The 19,730-nt window shown below is 39.2% G+C and overlaps 1 protein-coding gene across 3 annotated transcripts in view; it reads left to right on the top strand.

The window, feature by feature from the left end:
* The window catches only part of aPKC (protein kinase C iota type), a 76,058-nt gene extending 59,966 nt beyond the window's left edge, over positions 1-16,092 (top strand). For all 3 annotated transcript variants that reach the window (XM_071594417.1, XM_071594419.1, XM_071594418.1), the window contains 5 exons: positions 7,113-7,293; positions 10,707-10,825; positions 11,432-11,601; positions 11,719-11,834; positions 13,605-16,092. In XM_071594417.1, the coding sequence (XP_071450518.1) occupies positions 7,113-7,293; positions 10,707-10,825; positions 11,432-11,601; positions 11,719-11,834; positions 13,605-13,692 (674 nt within the window). In that variant the 3' untranslated portion in view covers positions 13,693-16,092. The remainder of the gene's footprint in view (positions 1-7,112; positions 7,294-10,706; positions 10,826-11,431; positions 11,602-11,718; positions 11,835-13,604) is intronic.
* The last annotated feature ends 3,638 nt before the right edge of the window (positions 16,093-19,730 follow it).

Here is a 19,730-nt window from a genome sequence, read left to right on the forward strand (position 1 = left end):
TTGTTGTCCTGTCAAAAACCGAGTACGTTCTCAAGTGCCAAAGTTTCATCTCGGACAACGATTTCGTGGAACTATCGAAAGACCCCACCAAATCTTTTCAAACATCCGCAAAACTAGCGATCAACTCGTGCGATGGGTTGTTTAGTGAAAGGGAAAAAATGCTTTTGATTCAGAGGAACCCCCTACCCCCACGGCTCTACGGCTTGATTAAAACCCACAAGCCCACAATGCCGATTAGACCGGTTGTCTCTTCCCTGTCTTCCCCTACTCACAAACTAGCCTCCAAGTTGAACCACATTATAAGAGAACACTCAACGTTCTCTTCCAACCACAGCATCAGAAATTCGGTGGAACTAACCGAAAAACTAAGAGCCATCTCAGTGCCCCCAAATTCCAAACTAATCTCCTTTGACGTCAAGAACTTATTTACCAGTGTTCCAAAACAAGAGGTCTACATCTACATCTACATCTACATAATACCCCGCAAGCCGCCGCAAGGGCGTGTGGCGGGGGGTGTTAGGTCACCAACCGTAAAAACGAAAAATACCACATGCAAAAAACAACACGGAAAATTACACCCCAGCAGCGCACACACTCATGCAAAACTCCCTCCATCCAATACTCATGCAAACACATACACCGCCAAACAACAAAAAACTGCACCCCAGGATACAGCAGGAAAGCCATCCTAAAACACGCAAGCCACGACACAACAAGCAAGAATGTGAAACATCACTACCACATGAAAATGCACCACAAAACACTCAACCCCCCAAAGAGACAGTAAAAGGAAGGGAATTCGACCCAACGTTGCAGGTAGCAGGAATTTCCCCCCGCGGAGAGGGACGAGGGATTGAAAGGGAAACTTAAAAACAGATGAACAGAACACGAATGAGGTCATTCGGAAAGAATGGAGCAATGTATGTAGGAGTACGAATAATCTGCGAGACCTCGGTGCTGAAACATGCGGATCTGAATTTATTTAATAATTTCAGTCTTGCATTGAATCGTCTCTCTTCTAATGATTCCCACCCCAAATCCATGAGCATTTCGGTAACGCTTTGCGTTTTATCGTAGGAATTTTTTACAAAACGGGCTGCCCGGCGTTGAACCTTCTCAATTTCCCGAATGAGACCTTTTTCACTCGGGTCCCACACGCTGCATGCGTATTCTAAATGAGGCCTTACAAGAGCGTGGTAACAACGTTCCTTGACCTTTGAGTCACTTTTGCCGACAATGCGTCTAATGAATCCAAATTTTTTATTTGCTTGACCGCAGACTTTACGTATGTTAGTCCCCCAAGTTAAGTCTTTAGTGAATGTGACACCTAGGTATTTTACCGTATCAACTACTGCTAGGTCACCTCCAGCTAATTTGTAAGCAAATCCCGTTGATCTTTTAAAGAAATTTACCACGGAACATTTATTATAATTTAGAGTCAATCCCCAGTTAGAACACCATTTAGTAATGCAATCTAAATCCTGCGCTAGAATAAAACGATCCTCATCCCCAGATATCTCCCGATAGATCACCGTGTCATCCGCAAACATCCTAATGTTACTTTTCACTTCGCGGTTCAAATCGTTAACAAAAATCAAGAAAAGTAACGGCCCGATCACACTTCCCTGAGGTACCCCCGACGTGACTCGAACGCTGTCGGAACTAGCGCCATCAAGGACTACCCTCTGTTCCCGCTCTGAAAGAAAATCTTTAACCCAACTTATGGCGCCCTTGTTTATACCCGCAACCTTTAATTTATGAATGAGTTTACCATGTGGGACTTTATCAAATGCCTTTTGAAAATCTAAGAAGATGGCATCCACTTGCCTACCTCTCTCACCAGATACAAGTAAATCATGTGTAAATAATCCTAATTGGGTTTCGCAGGAGTGGGTTTTCCTGAATCCGTGTTGATTGTCACTTAAAAAGTTAATATTGTCAAGGTGTCTCATTATTGAACTGACAATTATGTGCTCTAAGATTTTACAACAGATAGAAGTGAGAGATATAGGTCTGTAATTACTGGGATCCTCCCTGTCACCACCTTTAAAAATAGGCGTTATTTGCGCGGTTTTCCAAATCTTAGGTACTTTGCACTCTGTGAGGGATTTGTTAAATATAAATTCAAGGTACGGGGCAATGTTTGGAGCTAAATGTTTAATCACCCTAGCTGGTATATTTTCGGGGCCCGGGGATTTGTTGGGTTTAATCTCATTAAGTAATTTTAGAATTCCTTGTTGGTCCACTGTTATTTTTTCCATGGGTGGAGTATGTATTGTTTCTTGGAGATATGCGGTGGCAACATCATTCGAGAAAACGCTTTGGAAGAATGAATTTAAGATGTTAGCTTTAACCTCGCTGTCTGTATGAATTACATTGCTACAATCCCTTAAGCAAGCCACGGTTTGTTTACTCCCATTTACTTCCCTAACATATGACCAGAAAGCTTTGGGGTCAGTGTCCAAGTGCTCGCAAAGTACTTTGCGTTTAAATTCCAGTAAGGCGCTACGTAATTGTTTTTTGGTTTCAATTTTAGAGGATCTATATGTGTCCCATAATTGTGTATTCTCAGGAGATGATGTGTTCACGCCTGCCCTCTTTACCCTAGAGTGTAGCATTCTCTGCTTTCGAAGGGCTTTTCTAACGTCTTTATTGTACCACCTGGGGTCGCGATTTGCTTTAACGTATTTTATAGGTATGAAATCTACGATTCCTTTTTGCATGATATTGACAAATTCTGTCCAAGTTTCTTCCACGTTGACATGACTTAAGCGGGTTTTGAACTCGGGTAGTGAAGAGTTTAATTGATTGGCAAAAGATTCAAAGTCTGCTTTATGGTAATTATAAATTTTTCTTTTTGGTTTAACAATCTTTTTTATTGCTATGTCCAAATGGACATTAATTGCTTTATGGTCACTCAAGCCCTCATCAGTTGATACACTAATAATACGTTCCGGCGTGTTTGTAAGAAATAGATCCAATATGTTTTTTCCACGGGTGGGCATGCGTACTGCTTGATGAAGGGAGTTTCTTTGAACCAATTTTATCATGGAATTGCAAGATTCGCGATCGCGGGTCCCAGATTTAACGATATTGCTGTCCCAATCTATACCAGGGAGGTTAAAGTCGCCACCAATTATGTTTATGCTGTTATTATATTTACGTGTAAACTTGTGAATTTGATCGTTGAGGGTGTGAAGTGTTTTCAAATCTGAGTCTGGAGGTCTGTAGAAAGAGCATAAATTTATGTTGGGTCCTACAGCTAGTGAGGAATCATCTGGAAAAAGCCGCTACCAACCCAGTAATTTCCGAAGAAATTCATTCCCTGACCGAACTGTGCCTCAACCAAAGTTATTTCCGCTTTAATGGCGCGTTCTATAACCAAACGGAAGGACTAGCCATGGGATCATCACTATCCCCCCTTTTGGCGGAAATGTTCATGACCGATTTTGAGGAAAGACTTTTCAGCTCTGATAACAAACTCTTAAGCAACATTTTCTATTGGTTTAGGTATGTGGATGACGTCCTTTGCTGCTGGACGGGCACCACGAGACAGATTGATAAATTTCTAATTTTGCTTAACTCCCTTCATGAAAGAATTAATTTCACAGTGGACAATGACAACGGGAGACGCATCAATTTCCTAGATTTGACCATTGAGATCAACAACGGTAGGCATCAATTCTCCATTTACCGGAAACCTACCAGCACAGACGAAATCATCCCGGCTGACTCCTGCCACCCATTCTCTCAGAAAACCGCCGCCCTATATGCAGCCATTAACAGACTAATCAGAATCCCCATGTCAAAATCCAACTATGAACACGAACTCCGTGTGATCAAGTGCATCGCTTCCACGAATGGATACTCCTCCAACTTAGTAGAAAAAATTCTTAGGAAAGCCCTCCATAAGCTTGCAGTTTCGGAAACTTCCGCCCTTGAGTTAAGTGACAAACCAAAACAGTGGCGCAAAATGACCTTTCTGGGAAAAATATCGTACGCGGCTGCCAAAAAAATCCCAGTGGACAAATACCGTATCGCCTACGCTACTCCATCCACGCTAGGCAAACAGTTAATCAATGCCAAAGATGACGTACCCGACCGGAAAAAGAGTGGCGTCTATCGGTTAAAATGTAACGACTGCCCAGCCATGTACATCGGGAGGACTATTCGGAGCCTTGAAATAAGAACGGATGAACACCGGAAGTGCTTCGAAGCGGGCAAGGATCATTCTTTGTTCGCCAGGCATCTCCTTGAATATGGACATTATAGCAATTTCGCTCCAGAAATGTTGCACTTCGAAGATAAGGAGAGGAGACTGGACGCCCTCGAAGCGTTGGAAATCGTCCAGCATTCCCGAAGAAAGACGTTACTGGTTAACGACCAAATTCTCCCATCCCACTCCCCATTTTTTTCCATTCCCTTTGAGTCCATGGGACTACCCAATGTAAGACGCTGATGAGGAGGAGACGGAATTTCCCCTTCCCCCCCCCTTTTCCTCCCGGTACGCTGGCCTCCCCCGCAGGAGGCCCTTCCAACGCCGACCCTTGGAAACCAAGCCAGGTAATGAGGACGTTACCTAAAAGCCACCAAGCCCAACCGGTCAACGCCCAGCCAACGACACCAGTGACCGACTATGACTCACAGGACACAGCGGAATTTTCGGCTCGTGGACCTTCCCCCCCTCCCATCCTCTACCAGAACCCTCCCTCCCTCCCTTTCTTCCCCAACCCCCCCCCCCCCCCCCCCCCGTTTTCCTCCTTCTCTCTCCTTACCCAACCCAAACACCCCTTTCTCTCTCAAACCTCCCTCTACACTCTTTTCCCTCTCCCCCCCCTCTCGCCCCTCCCTCTTCCCTTCTCCTCCGCTCCTAAACCCCTACCCCCCCCCATTGCTTGTCATATATATAGGATATGTAACTCTGTATAGTCACCTGAAGATGACATTAAGTGTTTGAAACCCGGGTCGTGAATAAATCTCTATTCAAGTGAAATTTGCATAGTTTGTTTCCTTTCCATCATGGATAAATTTCACAGGGTTAACCCTAATACCGTTCGGTTTGTTAATACACTAATGATTTGGCTGCCCTGTGTATCATTTCCATTCATAGGCCAGTTTTGTGTGTAGCATTGTCATTGGGTTCCCTTGGCCACGGTGAATAGTGAGGAGTGAGGTGGACTATCTTAGGAAGCAGGGTGATGACTGCCATGCTTCCCATCTTTCCAAAAGTGAAATGATGAGGGAAGGGGAGATGGGGAGCACGTAAAATTGCATTGGTGATATTAATATTTTGGCCGGCATTTTCTAACCACTAGGGCAAATTGTCTACCCAGAAGTTATGCACTTTGAAAGTAGAGGTCCCAGACTGGCTGTTCTTGAATAACTAAAAGTTTTAAAATGTCCATTTTAATTGTAAAATCAAAAACAAATTGTTGTATTCTTCGCGCAGACTTCTCAGACATTCCATCTTCCAGCCAATGAGTGCAGCAGACTTCTGCTCTTGGAGGTAGCCTCACCTCCCCTCATCCCTCTCCCTCACTGGCTGCCCCTCATTGTTGGGACCCCAGCCTTGCATCCCAGGCATTTTTACCCTCAACTCTAGTTCTAAAAAGGAAGATTTTGTGAGCATTCTTGCTTGATGATGCTTCATGTCAAAACAGAGTTAGGAGCAATAAGAATTATCATATGAGATGTGTAAGGTTAGTGTTTCAAATCACAATGGAGCAGTGGTGAGGCTGAGCTCTCATGCTTGCAATGTTTTGGAGGAAGTGCCTATTTTTCTCCGGTGTTTATTTCTAGAGCTGAGTTTGTTTATGGTGTTAGAATAAATTTCTTTTCATTAATTATCCCATCATCACTGAGAATTATCCCTTGCCAGCAGACAATTCGCCTCAAAATAGGTCACAAAGCACAAGTCCTGTTCAGGTGGAGCTTAGTGATAGAAATCTCAAATTTGACTGCAACTGGTAACTGTATCAGAGACCCAAAAATAATCCCTCTAATATACTGATGCAATACGGAATTCCTGACTTTAGTTATAAATTGAGGCATTCTAAATACAGTGAATTCTTCTTTGCATGTTCTTAAAAAGACTGGCTCTGATTGCCTTTAATTATTCTGTTCCTACTCTTTATCCTGTTTAAAGTTTGCTTCCCCTATTATCCTTTCTTCTTCTTTGTTTTCATCCTCAACGTGGTAGTGGGTGAAGAAGCACCTTAGTGCCATCTCTTGGGAATTACTCTTGACAGTTTGAATGCATAGACCCCTTCATATTTGAGGAGATGCTGTTGCAGAAGGGAATTTGTGACGTGTCTGGAACAGGTTTTGCATCTGGTACAGGTGCTCGAAGTTGGGAGGGATTCTGGAAATCAGGGTGAGAAAGGGGTTTTAAGAGTATTCACAGGATTCTCACGATGTTTAAATATTGCAAAGGTAAATTTTGCCTGCAAATAAGTGGTTTTGATGTTAGACAAGATGGGGAGAGGATTTATTTATTTAGCATTAGTTTGAAAACAGTACTTTTTGTCCGTTACATTAGACATTTAACAATGATAAAGAGAAAAACTACAAACACCCAAGCCCTAGGTGAAGGGAAACTACCCAGGCAGGAGTGAAACCTGCGACCTTCAGGTTGACGGACGAGGACGTTACCTTGCCATCACTGGGGCCGGATCTCTTAGGATAAGCATTATGGACTACTCACGAGGGAAGTTGGATGGTCATGCAATGATGGAAGTGTCAAGGCGGCTGTTTTGACACATTTTAGGCGTGTATTTATTATCCTCACTATATACTGTAATGTGTGCTCTTTGCATATCTGATTATTGATTCAAGCCATTCTTTTGTGTCATTTTTCATTTTCTATTATATGATCAAATTGGTTGTTAAAATAGTATGTGTACAGTAGATATTACATGATATTCGGAGTATATTTTCTGTAGGTACAAAATATACTAAAATGTATCAAGAAACTTGGTATGTATATGTGCTAACAAGTAACATGGCAATCCAGGCTGGGATCTTGTGTCTTAAAATGAGAGGTGGTCATATTTATATCTTGAGAACATTTGCCATTGACAAAATTCATTAAACCATAATTAAAATTTTTCCAGGAATTATATATCGCGACTTGAAACTAGACAATGTGTTACTTGACCATGAGGGTCACATAAAACTCACTGACTATGGAATGTGTAAGGAGGGAATAAGGCCTGGAGATACCACATCCACATTCTGCGGCACACCTAATTACATTGCTCCTGAGATACTTCGAGGAGAAGATTATGGATTCAGGTATGGCAAATTATGTACAATTACAAGTATGATTTAATTCTAGATACCTGATTTTTTGACTGGTTTGAAATGTATGAATCAAGAATGAAAGTTAGATGACTATTAAAATCTTAACCAAAGATAAATCCTAATTAACCATGTAGTTTGAATTTCAGGAGATTCTGTACTAATTGGTATAATTGCATTTTTGTCATATGTAATACTTTCTAAGGATGGTAGACAATATTGTTAGCAGTGAGGCAAGAGTCATGGGAAGGGAGCCTGGACAGACACGTAGACTTTCCATGGCTCTTCAAGGGCGATGAGTATTTAAAAAAATACTATGGTCACTAATAATATTTCAGGTACCTTTGGTACCTGAACACCAAATGTACTCAGGACATTGAGCAACATTGGTGGAAATCAATGTGCTCATAAATATCTATGGTTTCACACCTGAAGAATCTTTCAGCAGCGGTCGCAAATATTTGTTTTATGTAGTTTTTCACATGAATATGTGGTGCAAAAAAATCACCTGAGCATTGCTTTGAAGGCATGGATTAAAGTGTGTTTTTTGCACTGAGCAGCTGAGAGAAATGAAGGTTGCAAGATGTAACAATTGGGAAGAAACATATTAGCAAATCGGTGTTAGATTTGTCTCACTAATTTTAATACATTAATATGCTGTACATAGTTTTACTCTATACTCTATAAAGTGTGAAGTTTTAAGACAATAGTGTCATACATTTCATAAATTAAATAAACTCTCAATTTTCTGTGCTAGTGACTGGTCAAGTGTGCACAGTTAAGCAGAAAACATTGATAATCTGCCATTGAGGCTGTTTCCATGGCTCCTTCCCCTGCCATGCCACATCAAAATGAATAAACAAGCTAAGAATGTACTGCCAGCCACCAATGAGTAGATCCTTGTTGCCTTAACATTTTATGACAGAAAAGGATCAAGGTGGAATCCCTGGTTTGTTCATCCACATCTGATTGATCAAAATCCATCCTTACCATCCAAACTGTCATTGAGGTTCTTGTATTCATGAAAACCTTTTCTCATTTCACATCAATTTGTGATTTTATTCCAACATTTCTTCCAGTCTTCCCCTGCACCTGCATCTTTGAAACATTAAATACACCATCAACGTGGCATACTCTTCCAATGGACACAATGTTTTCACTATCTGCAACAAACATCTTTAGCACCTCTCACCTTCAGAGTTCTTCATGAATGCATTTACAGACTTCGGGAGCAGCTTTTATCTTGAACTTGTCATATGAAGTTTCTAGATTCATCCAAGTGTTTCCAGGTGCACTATGGTAGTGAAGTGGTATGTTAGTCATCACCGGTCCTTGGAAGGAGTATGTCTCCCCATCATGCATGACCACAGCAGAACGCCCTCTCTCCTTCCCTCCACCTCTCTCTCCCCCCCTCCCCAAGTTTTGTGCCTGGAAGCTGATTTTTCATTTTCCACAAAAAGTGAGCATTATGGCAGATGCTTCCAGTGGAAGTTGCAATGTGAAGATCAATCCTGTCACCAATATTGGCTCTAGAATCGTCACCTCACAAGCTCGCAGGCAATAGTTGACACCCTCTTTGTTTCACTTCCAATAGAAAGAAGTGTAGCAGCGCTCAAAACTCGCCTTCATCCACCGAAAAATCAATGAAATGCTTGACTCTCTCTGCCTGGATAGGCCTTGACAGAGGAATTTCTTTTGTTTGAATCACAAGAGCATCTCAGTGTCAAGCTTTGGATTGGCTGATTCTTTCACCAACTTTCTTTTCATTACCGTGGAGAGTGCTGTCACAATCAAAAAGCATGAAAGTGTTTCATTTATTGTTGAATACTTTCACAAACTCTTTTACACCCTCTTCCCCCAATTCTTCAGCAGGCATTTTTGCTTTTTGACCTTTGCCCAAACAGATCATAACATGGCACTTCTGTTTTACCAATTGCACATACTTTTTGTAGCAATTTCCCACTTAAACTACATTTGACAAGCATTAACTACTTGCTGGATTTTCCCTCATCTGAGCAATGGAGTCTAAACCAATGAGAATGAAGTGTGCAATCTCTTTTTGCCAACCAGGGAAAACTGTAAAAAATTGGTGTGGATCATGGGGATGAGAGGCGGTGCCTTCCCCTGCTTTGCAGTCCCTGCCAGGCCCTAATTGCCTGTGAACGGTGTGCAGTGGAGAGGAAAGGGCACTCATTTTGGAACAGGCTGATGGAGACTATAGAATAATGCTCCAAACCCCCTCAAGGAACATTCCTACTGCATCTTAGCAACGTTATCTCTCTTGCACAAACAAATCCCATTAATAAATGGTCTTCCTTTCTTGTGAATGGGGAAACATCCCAGCCTATTGCCCTCCACTCCGCCAACACCACCAATACATGAAGCCAATGCATGGGTAATGTCTATAACCCAGTTGACCATGTATGAATAATTAGGGGTTTACCATATGCTGAATAGCAATGAGGCAGTAATGAGAGGTAGTCATTTACCCCCTATACCAAAGGGTTAATTCATTGAGTGTAACCACATGCTTGATTGAATGTTATACTCAGCCAATATTCCATTGAGTAAATAAATATGGTTTGAGGTGATGCCAGAGGTAAATAAGATGGAGAGAGGTCATGACCACACCAAAAACCATTTTGAAAAAAATTCCAATATAATTTTTCAAGAGGAAAAACAAAATATATCCACATGAGAATTAGAAAAAGCTTGGTTGCACTAGTATTTATAATTAGGATGCATGGCCCTCATTATATTTACTACCATTAAACCTTTAGAGAAGTGCTATTGTTTACAAAAACAAATTTCAAAGAGTCAAATTTTCAAATATTTCAATAATTTTCAATGCCAATGCATTTATCCCTAATTTGCAAAGAATTACCCAATTATGTGAACTTTGTTCTGTAAATAATTTTAGCTGCACAGCAATACTTTAGTCTTGAAAATATTGGCTCTATCTAAGATTATTTTGTTAAACCAAGAGAAGACTGTATAACTCCATATGGATCGTCTAGATTCACCTCTAGACTTGTTGCAATCAGTCAACCCAATGTATCATGTGAACTTCCATTAAGGGCTTCACGATAAAGCTGTTTCTTTTTAAAACTGAAATTAAATTATCACTTTGATTTTCCCTATCAATCAAATCATCAAGTTAACTTACGTATTCATTGACGAAGCTTTCAAATGCTTCATAAGGAGAAATGATAAATTAACATGTTTTTCCTTGTGATCAACATAAGAAACTCAAGCTCAATTCCTAAGTCAGTTTATGATAAAATTATTTCTCAGTTTATTATTTATTAAATGTAGTTCATTATTGAAATGCTTGCCATGAAGCATATGAATATATTTTATTGCTAGAAATTTCCTAATATCACTGATAATGTAACTTTTTTAAACAGTGTGGACTGGTGGGCCTTGGGAGTCCTGTTATATGAAATGTTGGCAGGCAGAAGCCCTTTCGATATAGCAGGTGCCTCGGAAAATCCAGATCAGAACACAGAGGATTACCTATTTCAAGGTAATTGTCAAAATAGTCTTCATTTGTGCCTACAATTTTTTATTTAATTATTGACATGGTGATGTAAGAAGATATTCAGAAAATATTCATGCTTTGCTTTCACACCTGTTTAGAACTAGAATTTAGACCTTAGTGTGTCTGCATATGTTCAAGTAACCAATTGTAGGCATGTTCCGTAACTTTTTCATTTTTTCCATTCTCGAGGTTATGAGTTTTAATCTATTGCAGAGTACCTAAAGTGCTCAAATAAATACTGTTCTCTTTTTTGCTTGGTTTTTCATGCTTTATTATAATATTTGATTGATAGTTTATGATATTATGTCTGTAATTATTAAGTATACTTGGGAAGGACAAAGCTATCCCAATTCTGCATAGACATCTGTACATATGATTGCCATTGAATTTAAGTTGGGATTTAGTCTTATCATGATGACTTCTGATATTTTAATACCATGTTTGTATAAACACTACTGTAATTGCAAAATGTGAGTATTGTTTCAAAAGTTTCTTTTACTGTTATTTAAATTTGATGTTTCCTTGTTAGTAAGTACTCTTAAGGTAAAGTCTTTTTGTTTTATCTTAGTTCATCTCTTTGCTTCTTTGCAGTTATTCTGGATAAAACCATCCGAATTCCACGTTCACTCTCTGTGAAAGCTGCTTCGGTTTTAAAAGGCTTCCTCAATAAAAGTCCAGTGGACAGATTGGGGTGTCACCCAGAAACTGGATTCTTAGACATTGCCAATCACTCATTCTTCAAAAGTATAGATTGGGAAATGGTAAGTTCACATGGTTTTTTATGATGCTTCAAATTGGTAATACATATTTGAGGTTTTTTTTATCATGCCCACATTCATTTCCCAATCAATGGAAGTATTGTACTTTTCTCTCCTTAGTTGGAGCGTAAGCAAGTAGCACCACCACATCGGCCAAGATTAGAATCTGACAGGGATTTGGCCAATTTCCCTCCTGAATTCACTGATGAGCCAGTACACTTAACCCCTGATGACATGTAAGTGAGCATGACTAAATTGTTGTAGTTAATTAACATAAGTTATCCAGATAGCAATAAAAGTAGCTAAGATCCACCCACTTAGACTCAGCTTCTCATTTATTTAAATGGTTTAGATTTTATACTTTTATTATCATTTAAAATATTAGTGATTCTTTGATTAGTTCAGTGCCAATTAATGAGTACAGAAAATAAGTTCTGCTATTGTCAATTTTCATTGTAGCTTCATGGTCATGTCCTTTTACATGCTGTTTAAAGGTTTATTATTAGTATTGTTGTAGTGAGGCTGATATAATAATGCTTTTTATTATTGAAAAGAGTGAGTGTTAAATGGGTGGGGAAAGTAGAGAGCATGCCACAGGCAGTGGTCAAATTCAAAAGAGAGCATCTGCCCACAGATGTGGTACGCATTGTGGCACAGGACATGGCCACCATATTGCTGCATTGTGTGCAGGCACATTGTTTGTGTGGTTTTAATGTAAGTGCAGTTTGTGCTTGCGTAGTTTTGTGTTGCAGATAGTGAAACAGCACGTATACACATAATTCACCAGCTTGATGAGAGGTAAAGTGCTGCCAGAACTTGGTTGTCTGTGGAACACTGATGATTGGAATGTACTTTTTCTTTTCTGTTGCAAGGCATGAAAATACAACCGATTTTTGGGTGCATAAGTGCTTTGAGTTGCCACAGGCATGTACCAATTCTCACTGCATACATATTGATCGACTTAATTCTAATTATAGATGAACTTCGTTGTATAATTCTCACATAATCCTCAAGGTAACAAAGTCAGTGAAAATTGTACCACACATATTTATTGCCCAAACAAAAATTTCAGCATTTGTGTATTACTTGGCTTGATGGTAGAAGTGGCGAGAGCCACAAAATTTTAAAGCACATGGTTCTATCATGTTGAAACCGACAGTAGTGGACTAATGCCATTAGGCCAGCAGATGATATGATAGGTAGTTATTTTGAATGTAAATGTTCCAAGGCCTTACTTGTTGAAACTATTTAATGGTTAATGTTTTAAAGTGGTGTGGATCATGAAACATTTTGAGAATTATTTTTATTTCAATTTGAAGTTAAATCTGAAACCCCTGCTAATTGAATGGTATCACTTTTCCCCTAGATTCTCTGATTAACCCCTTGTCCAAATTTAGGGCAGTTGATCAAGTTTGCACAGTGTTCATAGTATTGAAACCAGGAGAGTTTTGAGCGAAATGTTACTCAATAGTTGCAAAATAAATTTTAAATGTATGGAGCACAAAATCTTTTTATAGCTTTGTGAGCAAATAGCACCTTGTCACTAACTGACATCTAAGACCATCAATCATAATTTATTTCACATTTCTTGAAGGTGTAATTTGGGTGCTAGTCTGAGGATTACCCTTAAAACCCATTACATTTTCAGCTGTCATGAAAGTTGGGCACAATGCTGTGATTTTTATTCAGGCAGGCAGTGATATTATCTTCACATAGGTGCAATTTTAAGAATGGGAAATTACAAGGCCTTTAAAAAAAAATTTCACTGATATAGTGTGATTTCTATCCAAGTTCCATCTCCAAGCGTTTTTCACCTACAGAGGACATTTTTTTATGGTAGTTACCTTAGTTTGGTCTCTTAACATTGGAAAGTATTAGGTTGTTGTCTTTAATAACATATTATCACCTGCTCAAACAAGTGGCATTGAAAAGAGGCTTAACTGTTGTCAAAAATCAATTTAGCTCATGTGTAATGTGTTTAATACTTTTTCATATTTTCATTTCAGACGTGTCATCGATAAAATTGACCAAACCGAGTTTGAAGGTTTTGAGTATGTCAACCCTCTTCTAATGTCAATGGAGGACTGTGTCTAATGGTGCTGATCCCTTAAGTGTATTTATCCATAAGAAGTCGTTTTGGCTTTGAGGCTCCCCCAAAATACCATACATGATAATCACTATGATACAAAGAATATCCATTACTATTTTTTGTGGAAGAAAATTGAATTTTTATTTTCTGTAGATGTCAGACATTCCATTACCATGCAAGTTTTACACTCGCAGTAGTATTATATCTAGGTTTGCTTGTTTCTTGAAATCCAGTGCATCCTCAATGGACTCGATGGATTCTCACAATGGATGTATAATTAAATTGGTACTACACTTAAGCTTTGTTGTTGTGCATCGGAGCCACTCTGTTATGTAAATAAAATGTAGAAGTACAGGTTTCAGGAAGCCTACTTGTTGCATAGCTCCCAATGTTAATCCAGTCCCTATAAAATGCTTTTTCATTTAGTTTTAATGATTTATGCTTGAATGGAAGACATGCAGTTAATTTTAATTCCTCTTTAAAATGTTAGGATGAAATGTAATTAATGTCTGACTGCTTTACTGTGATAGCTCCATTTCCCACATGCCTAACTATCCAGGGCTGATCACAGTTGTGTATTGAAGTACATGTAGTAGATGTGCTTTTCTCTAACGACCATTTGTGCTAGTAACACTTGAATGCTGCTATCATTCTGGGTAATACATTGGTGAAATAATGAAATCTCCCTGCTCCTGTCTTTCTGTCGTTTGGGGACTGTGATGAGTGAGCAGACAGAGATCAGGTTGTCATCTCCATTGTCATGAAATGAATCACACCTGGGGCAGATTAATTATTGGGCTAATGTGTATATCCCTAAAAGTCCTCCCGAGGCACGTATCTAATAGTTTGGCAAACATTATATGAACTGAAATTAGTGAAAAGGAGAACTCTTAGGATAGAAATTAAAATCTCTCACTTTGCTTCTCTGCCAATGAATTTTAATTTATATTAAAAAATCATTCAGTTGGATGGAGCTATTTTTAATAGGATTGAGGCTTACTGCTTGTCTGAAGTGCTCTTTGTGCCAGGTCTAACCACTTTTTCTAATATAAGTTTGCCAAATATTTTGCTAAGTTTTGTATATTTGGAACAAACTTTTTTACTGCTGTGTGTAACGTGAGTACATAAGGAGGCTAGAGTGTTTTATTCCTACCATTGATTCTTCATTCTAAAATACTTTTACCGTGCCTTCTTTGACAAAGTTTACAGAAAAAAATTGATTAAATCTGTATCTAGGGTGTTTGTTGATTGGTTAGATAATACCAAATTTTTGTGCACCTATAAATTCCTATATTTATGTGATTTTGTTACAAATTCCATTCCTGGAATTATTATAAAAGTAGAAATGTTCATTCCTTTATCTTGCTAAAACAGTGCTCCTGTTGAGGCCTTTTTTGTCCGGGTAATGTACCATTTACATTGTGTGATGCTAGTAGCTGCAATCTGTGTTATTGGTAAGAGAAGGTAAATGGAAAGAAGAATGTTCTCATGACAAATTGTTGAGTAGGTATGGGGCATGCTTATTTTTAAATTAAAATTAAGACAATGTGGAGGCTACTGCATGTTATTCCATTTTATGGTTTGATGAATGAAGATTGGAACTATATGGTTACTTGGATATATGGAGGATGTGGGTAGAAAATTTTGCTGCCAACCAGAGGGTCCCAGATTCAAATCCAGGTGATGCCTTGGACAGCCTCAGCTAAACCCAAGCTGTAATTTTTTTGGGTCCCAGGACTTACTGGGAAACTGCAGAACGTGTGCTAGAGGAGAAGCTTACCTATGTGAATGTCACCTGCAGGGCAAAATGTGAGGTGACCTCGACTGTGTCCTAAACCGAAAGGCAATTATTTGATTTTTAACAAGTACTTCAGCAGCACCCTAATAAATTATAGAGTTGACATTCCAGTTATAAGATTTTTCTGGTGTCACCAATCTGAGTTGATCTCTAAATATGAATTATTTGGAGCTTTATTACATTGAGGATGCACCAAACCCGTGATTCTTTCACTTTGTGACAAAATTGTATATTTTGAAGAGTTAAGAGGTTAATGTTTATATATTTAAAATTCATTTGTATTCATGTTGTATTATATAGTAATCGGATTAAAATTCAATTTAGATTTGCTCATGTTTTTATTTCCAAAAATTGGCATGGACAATAATGATAACACTTGCTGCTGTCTTGATAGAAATCTTATGAAATGATAATTCTATGTAATGTAGCGTTTCTTGTGAACACTGATCAATAAATGATATTCAGTATCAGGACAAGGTCATGATACTTCCTCACAAGGAAGAAAGGAGTGAGTTCCGAAGTTGATGACTTTGTCCTAAAGTCAGGTTAAACACTTATTTTCTGGACTTAAGAAATGAATACGGATTGTTCAATAAATGATTTAACATCTCCGGTAAATGTGTCAATTTTTGATAAAATGGTGCTCCTTTCCACTGCATTGCTCTTTATTTGTATGAAAATACTTTTTGCATTCTAAACAATGGGCAGTTAGTATTCATATTCTTTCCAGCATGAACTACATGTATAATTTTCAACAAATAGGAATTTTAATTGATTGAAACACTATTTCTCTTTATTATTTTATTATTAGGTAATCTCCCGGTTCAGGTAGGTTTTTGGATGGACACAGCTACTAGATAGATATTTTGTGCTTCCTAACAAAATACAAAATCCAGTATCCTACTCTACATCAGACCCCTCTTCATCTCTGTGTACTTTCTTCCTCCCTTCATCCCGTCCAACATCCCAATCCTGTTCCATCCTTTTCCTCATTTGCCTAACATTCTCCCCTCTATTACAGTCTTCAACATCCCACTGCCGGTCAATACCCCCTTCATCCACTTTTCCTATTTCTCTTTATGTTACCAAAAATAAAATTTTGTGCGATAACTTTTTAAAAAAATGAATAACTCTTGGTCGAGTCTAGAATAGTTAAATAAATTCTGATTATTCTTAATTTCCTGCACAAATTTATTTTCCACCTTGGATTGAATTGAGTGGGTAATGTGTGTTCTTTTTGCCTCTAACTAACAGAGGATCAAACTATGAAGTAGTATTTCTCTTGTTTTTTATTGCTAGAACTTTGGGACAGTTGAAGGGGACTACTATTTTTAATTGTTTGAGAATTCACATTCCATTGTGACTGAGTACAAATCATACTTCTGTGCAGTTAATTGGTTGTGTGGAACATAACCTTATTGCTGTGAGTAATAACTGTTGAATCAGCTCTTGAATTATTTTCATTTTATCTAGATGAAATTAATGTATGTTACTATGTAATTTGGAGTGTTTCCATCCAAGACAATATATTTGCAAGTGGTATTAATTACCTACTGCATTTGCATTTATGTTCAATGTTAAATTAGTTAATTGTTCATTTGATAGTAAATAGTATCATTGCAATATTTTCTGTACATGGCAATTCAAGTTATTTCACAAGGAGGAGAAAATTGATGACAGGGATGTTGAGTAAGGATGTTAAGAAAAGACTCATTTAAACTTTGATGTGGAGTGAATTCATGTACGGCACGGAAACATGGTCACTGAAGCAGGATGATAGAAGTAGATAAGAGGATTTATGAATGTGGGTGTGGAAAAGGTGAAGTGGATGAAAAGGAAAACAAAGGAGGAAGTGCTGGTCATGATAGAGGAGGAGAGAGGATTGTTGGAAGAAATTATAAGGAGGCAGGAGAGATGGATGCAAAGCATAAGATTGGCAATAGGATGTACAGAGATGAAGCGGGGCTTATTATAGTGTTAGATGTCAGGTTATTTTTTGTTCAGTTAGGTATTGTTGCTGTACTATTCGGTAGCTTGTGTCATTCCAAAACATACATTAACTGGTATATAACTAATAGTTATATAATGGGAAGAGTTCACCCCAGCCGTACTCTTATAAATGGGCAAAGGATGGGTGGGGGATATTGGAGAAAATAGAAACAGTAAATCGATAAAAATTATAAAATTAAATAATTAACTGAAAATAAGACTAACAATAAATATAGTAAAAAACTGAAAATAATTGAAATATTTAAATACCGCAAACGGTTAGAACAATGAAATGGAGGGGGGGGGGGAAAATAATAATTTTTTTTTGAATACTAAAAAAGTGAAAATTAATCACGCATTCTCTAGCTTGGATGTACTATGCAGCAGTGATCCTTGCTAGTCGCATACACTCTCACCCTATCAGGGCTTACGAGAGGTTTCCCTCTGCGTCAGGGGCCCACCAATCACACGTATTGAAATAAAATTAAGAAATATAATAAACGAAAAAAGATCACGCGCTCTCTAGCTCGGATGTACTATATAGCATTGATCCTTGCTAGTCACAGGCACTCACCTTCAATCAGGGCTTAGGAGAGGTTCCCTCTGCGCCAGTGGCCCGTCAGTCACACGTATAATAATAAAGGCAAAATAATCACGCACTCTCTAGCTTGGATGTACTATGCAGCAGTGATCCTTGCTAGTCGCATACACTCTCACTCTATCAGGGCTTACGAAAGCTTCTGGGCACTCCCTTTACCCTTCCACCAAGTGCGAGTCACAGTACTAACGTCGGAAGAAATTCCACGGTAGACCTGTGAGTGAGTTTTGCTAGGGTTAAGGCGTCTTCGCATACCCAAGCAAGTGAATGATTGGCGGGCCACTGCCGCAGAGGGAAACCTCTCGTAAGCCCTGATAGAGTGTGAGTGCATGCGACTAGCAAGGATCAATGCTGCTTAGTACATCCAAGCTAGAGAGTGCGTGATTATTTTGCCTTTATTATTATACGTGTGACTGACGGGCCACTGGCGCAGAGGGAACCTCTCCTAAGCCCTGATTGAAGGTGAGTGCTTGTGACTAGCAAGGATCAATGGTATTTGGTAAATCCGAGCTAGAGAGTGCGTGATCATTTTTCGTTTATCATACTTCCTAATTTTATTTCACTACGTGTGATTGGTGGGCCCCTGACGCAGAGGGAAACCTCTCGTAAGCCCTGATAGAGTGGGAGTGTATGCGACTAGCAAGGATCACTGCTGCTTAGTACATCAAAGCTAGAGAGTGCGTGATTATTTTGCCTTTATTATTATACGTGTGACTGACGGGCCACTGGCGCAGAGGGAACCTCTCCTAAGCCCTGATTGAAGGTGAGTGCCTGTGACTAGCAAGGATCAATGCTATATAGTACATCCGAGCTATAGAGCGCGTGATCATTTTTCGTTTATTATATTTCTTAATTTTATTTCAATACGTGTGATTGGTGGGCCCCTGACGCAGAGGGAAACCTCTCGTAAGCCCTGATAGAGTGAGAGTGTATGCGACTAGCAAGGATCACTGCTGCATAGTACATCCAAGCTAGAGAGTGCGTGATTATTTTGCCTTTATTATTATACGTGTGACTGACGGGCCACTGGCGCAAAGGGAACCTCTCCTAAGCCCTGATAGAGTGAGAGTGTATGCGACTAGCAAGGATCACTGCTGCATAGTACATCCAAGCTAGAGAGTGCGTGATTATTTTGCCTTTATTATTATGCGTGTGACTGACGGGCCACTGGCGCAGAGGGAACCTCTCCTAAGCCCTGATAGAGTGAGAGTGTATGCGACTAGCAAGGATCACTGCTGCATAGTACATCCAAGCTAGAGAGTGCGTGATTATTTTGCCTTTATTATTATACGTGTGACTGACGGGCCACTGGCGCAGAGGGAACCTCTCCTAAGCCCTGATAGAGTGAGAGTGTATGCGACTAGCAAGGATCACTGCTGCATAGTACATCCAAGCTAGAGAGTGCGTGATTATTTTGCCTTTATTATTATACGTGTGACTGACGGGCCACTGGCGCAGAGGGAACCTCTCCTAAGCCCTGATTGAAGGTGAGTGCCTGTGACTAGCAAGGATCAATGCTATATAGTACATCCGAGCTAGAGAGCGCGTGATCTTTTTTCGTTTATTATATTTCTTAATTTTATTTCAATACGTGTGATTGGTGGGCCCCTGACGCAGAGGGAAACCTCTCGTAAGCCCTGATAGGGTGAGAGTGTATG

Source organism: Hetaerina americana, unplaced genomic scaffold (genome assembly GCF_022747635.1).
Source record: "Hetaerina americana unplaced genomic scaffold, ioHetAmer1.1.p SCAF_60, whole genome shotgun sequence".
In the NCBI taxonomy this organism is placed as follows: domain Eukaryota; kingdom Metazoa; phylum Arthropoda; class Insecta; order Odonata; family Calopterygidae; genus Hetaerina; species Hetaerina americana.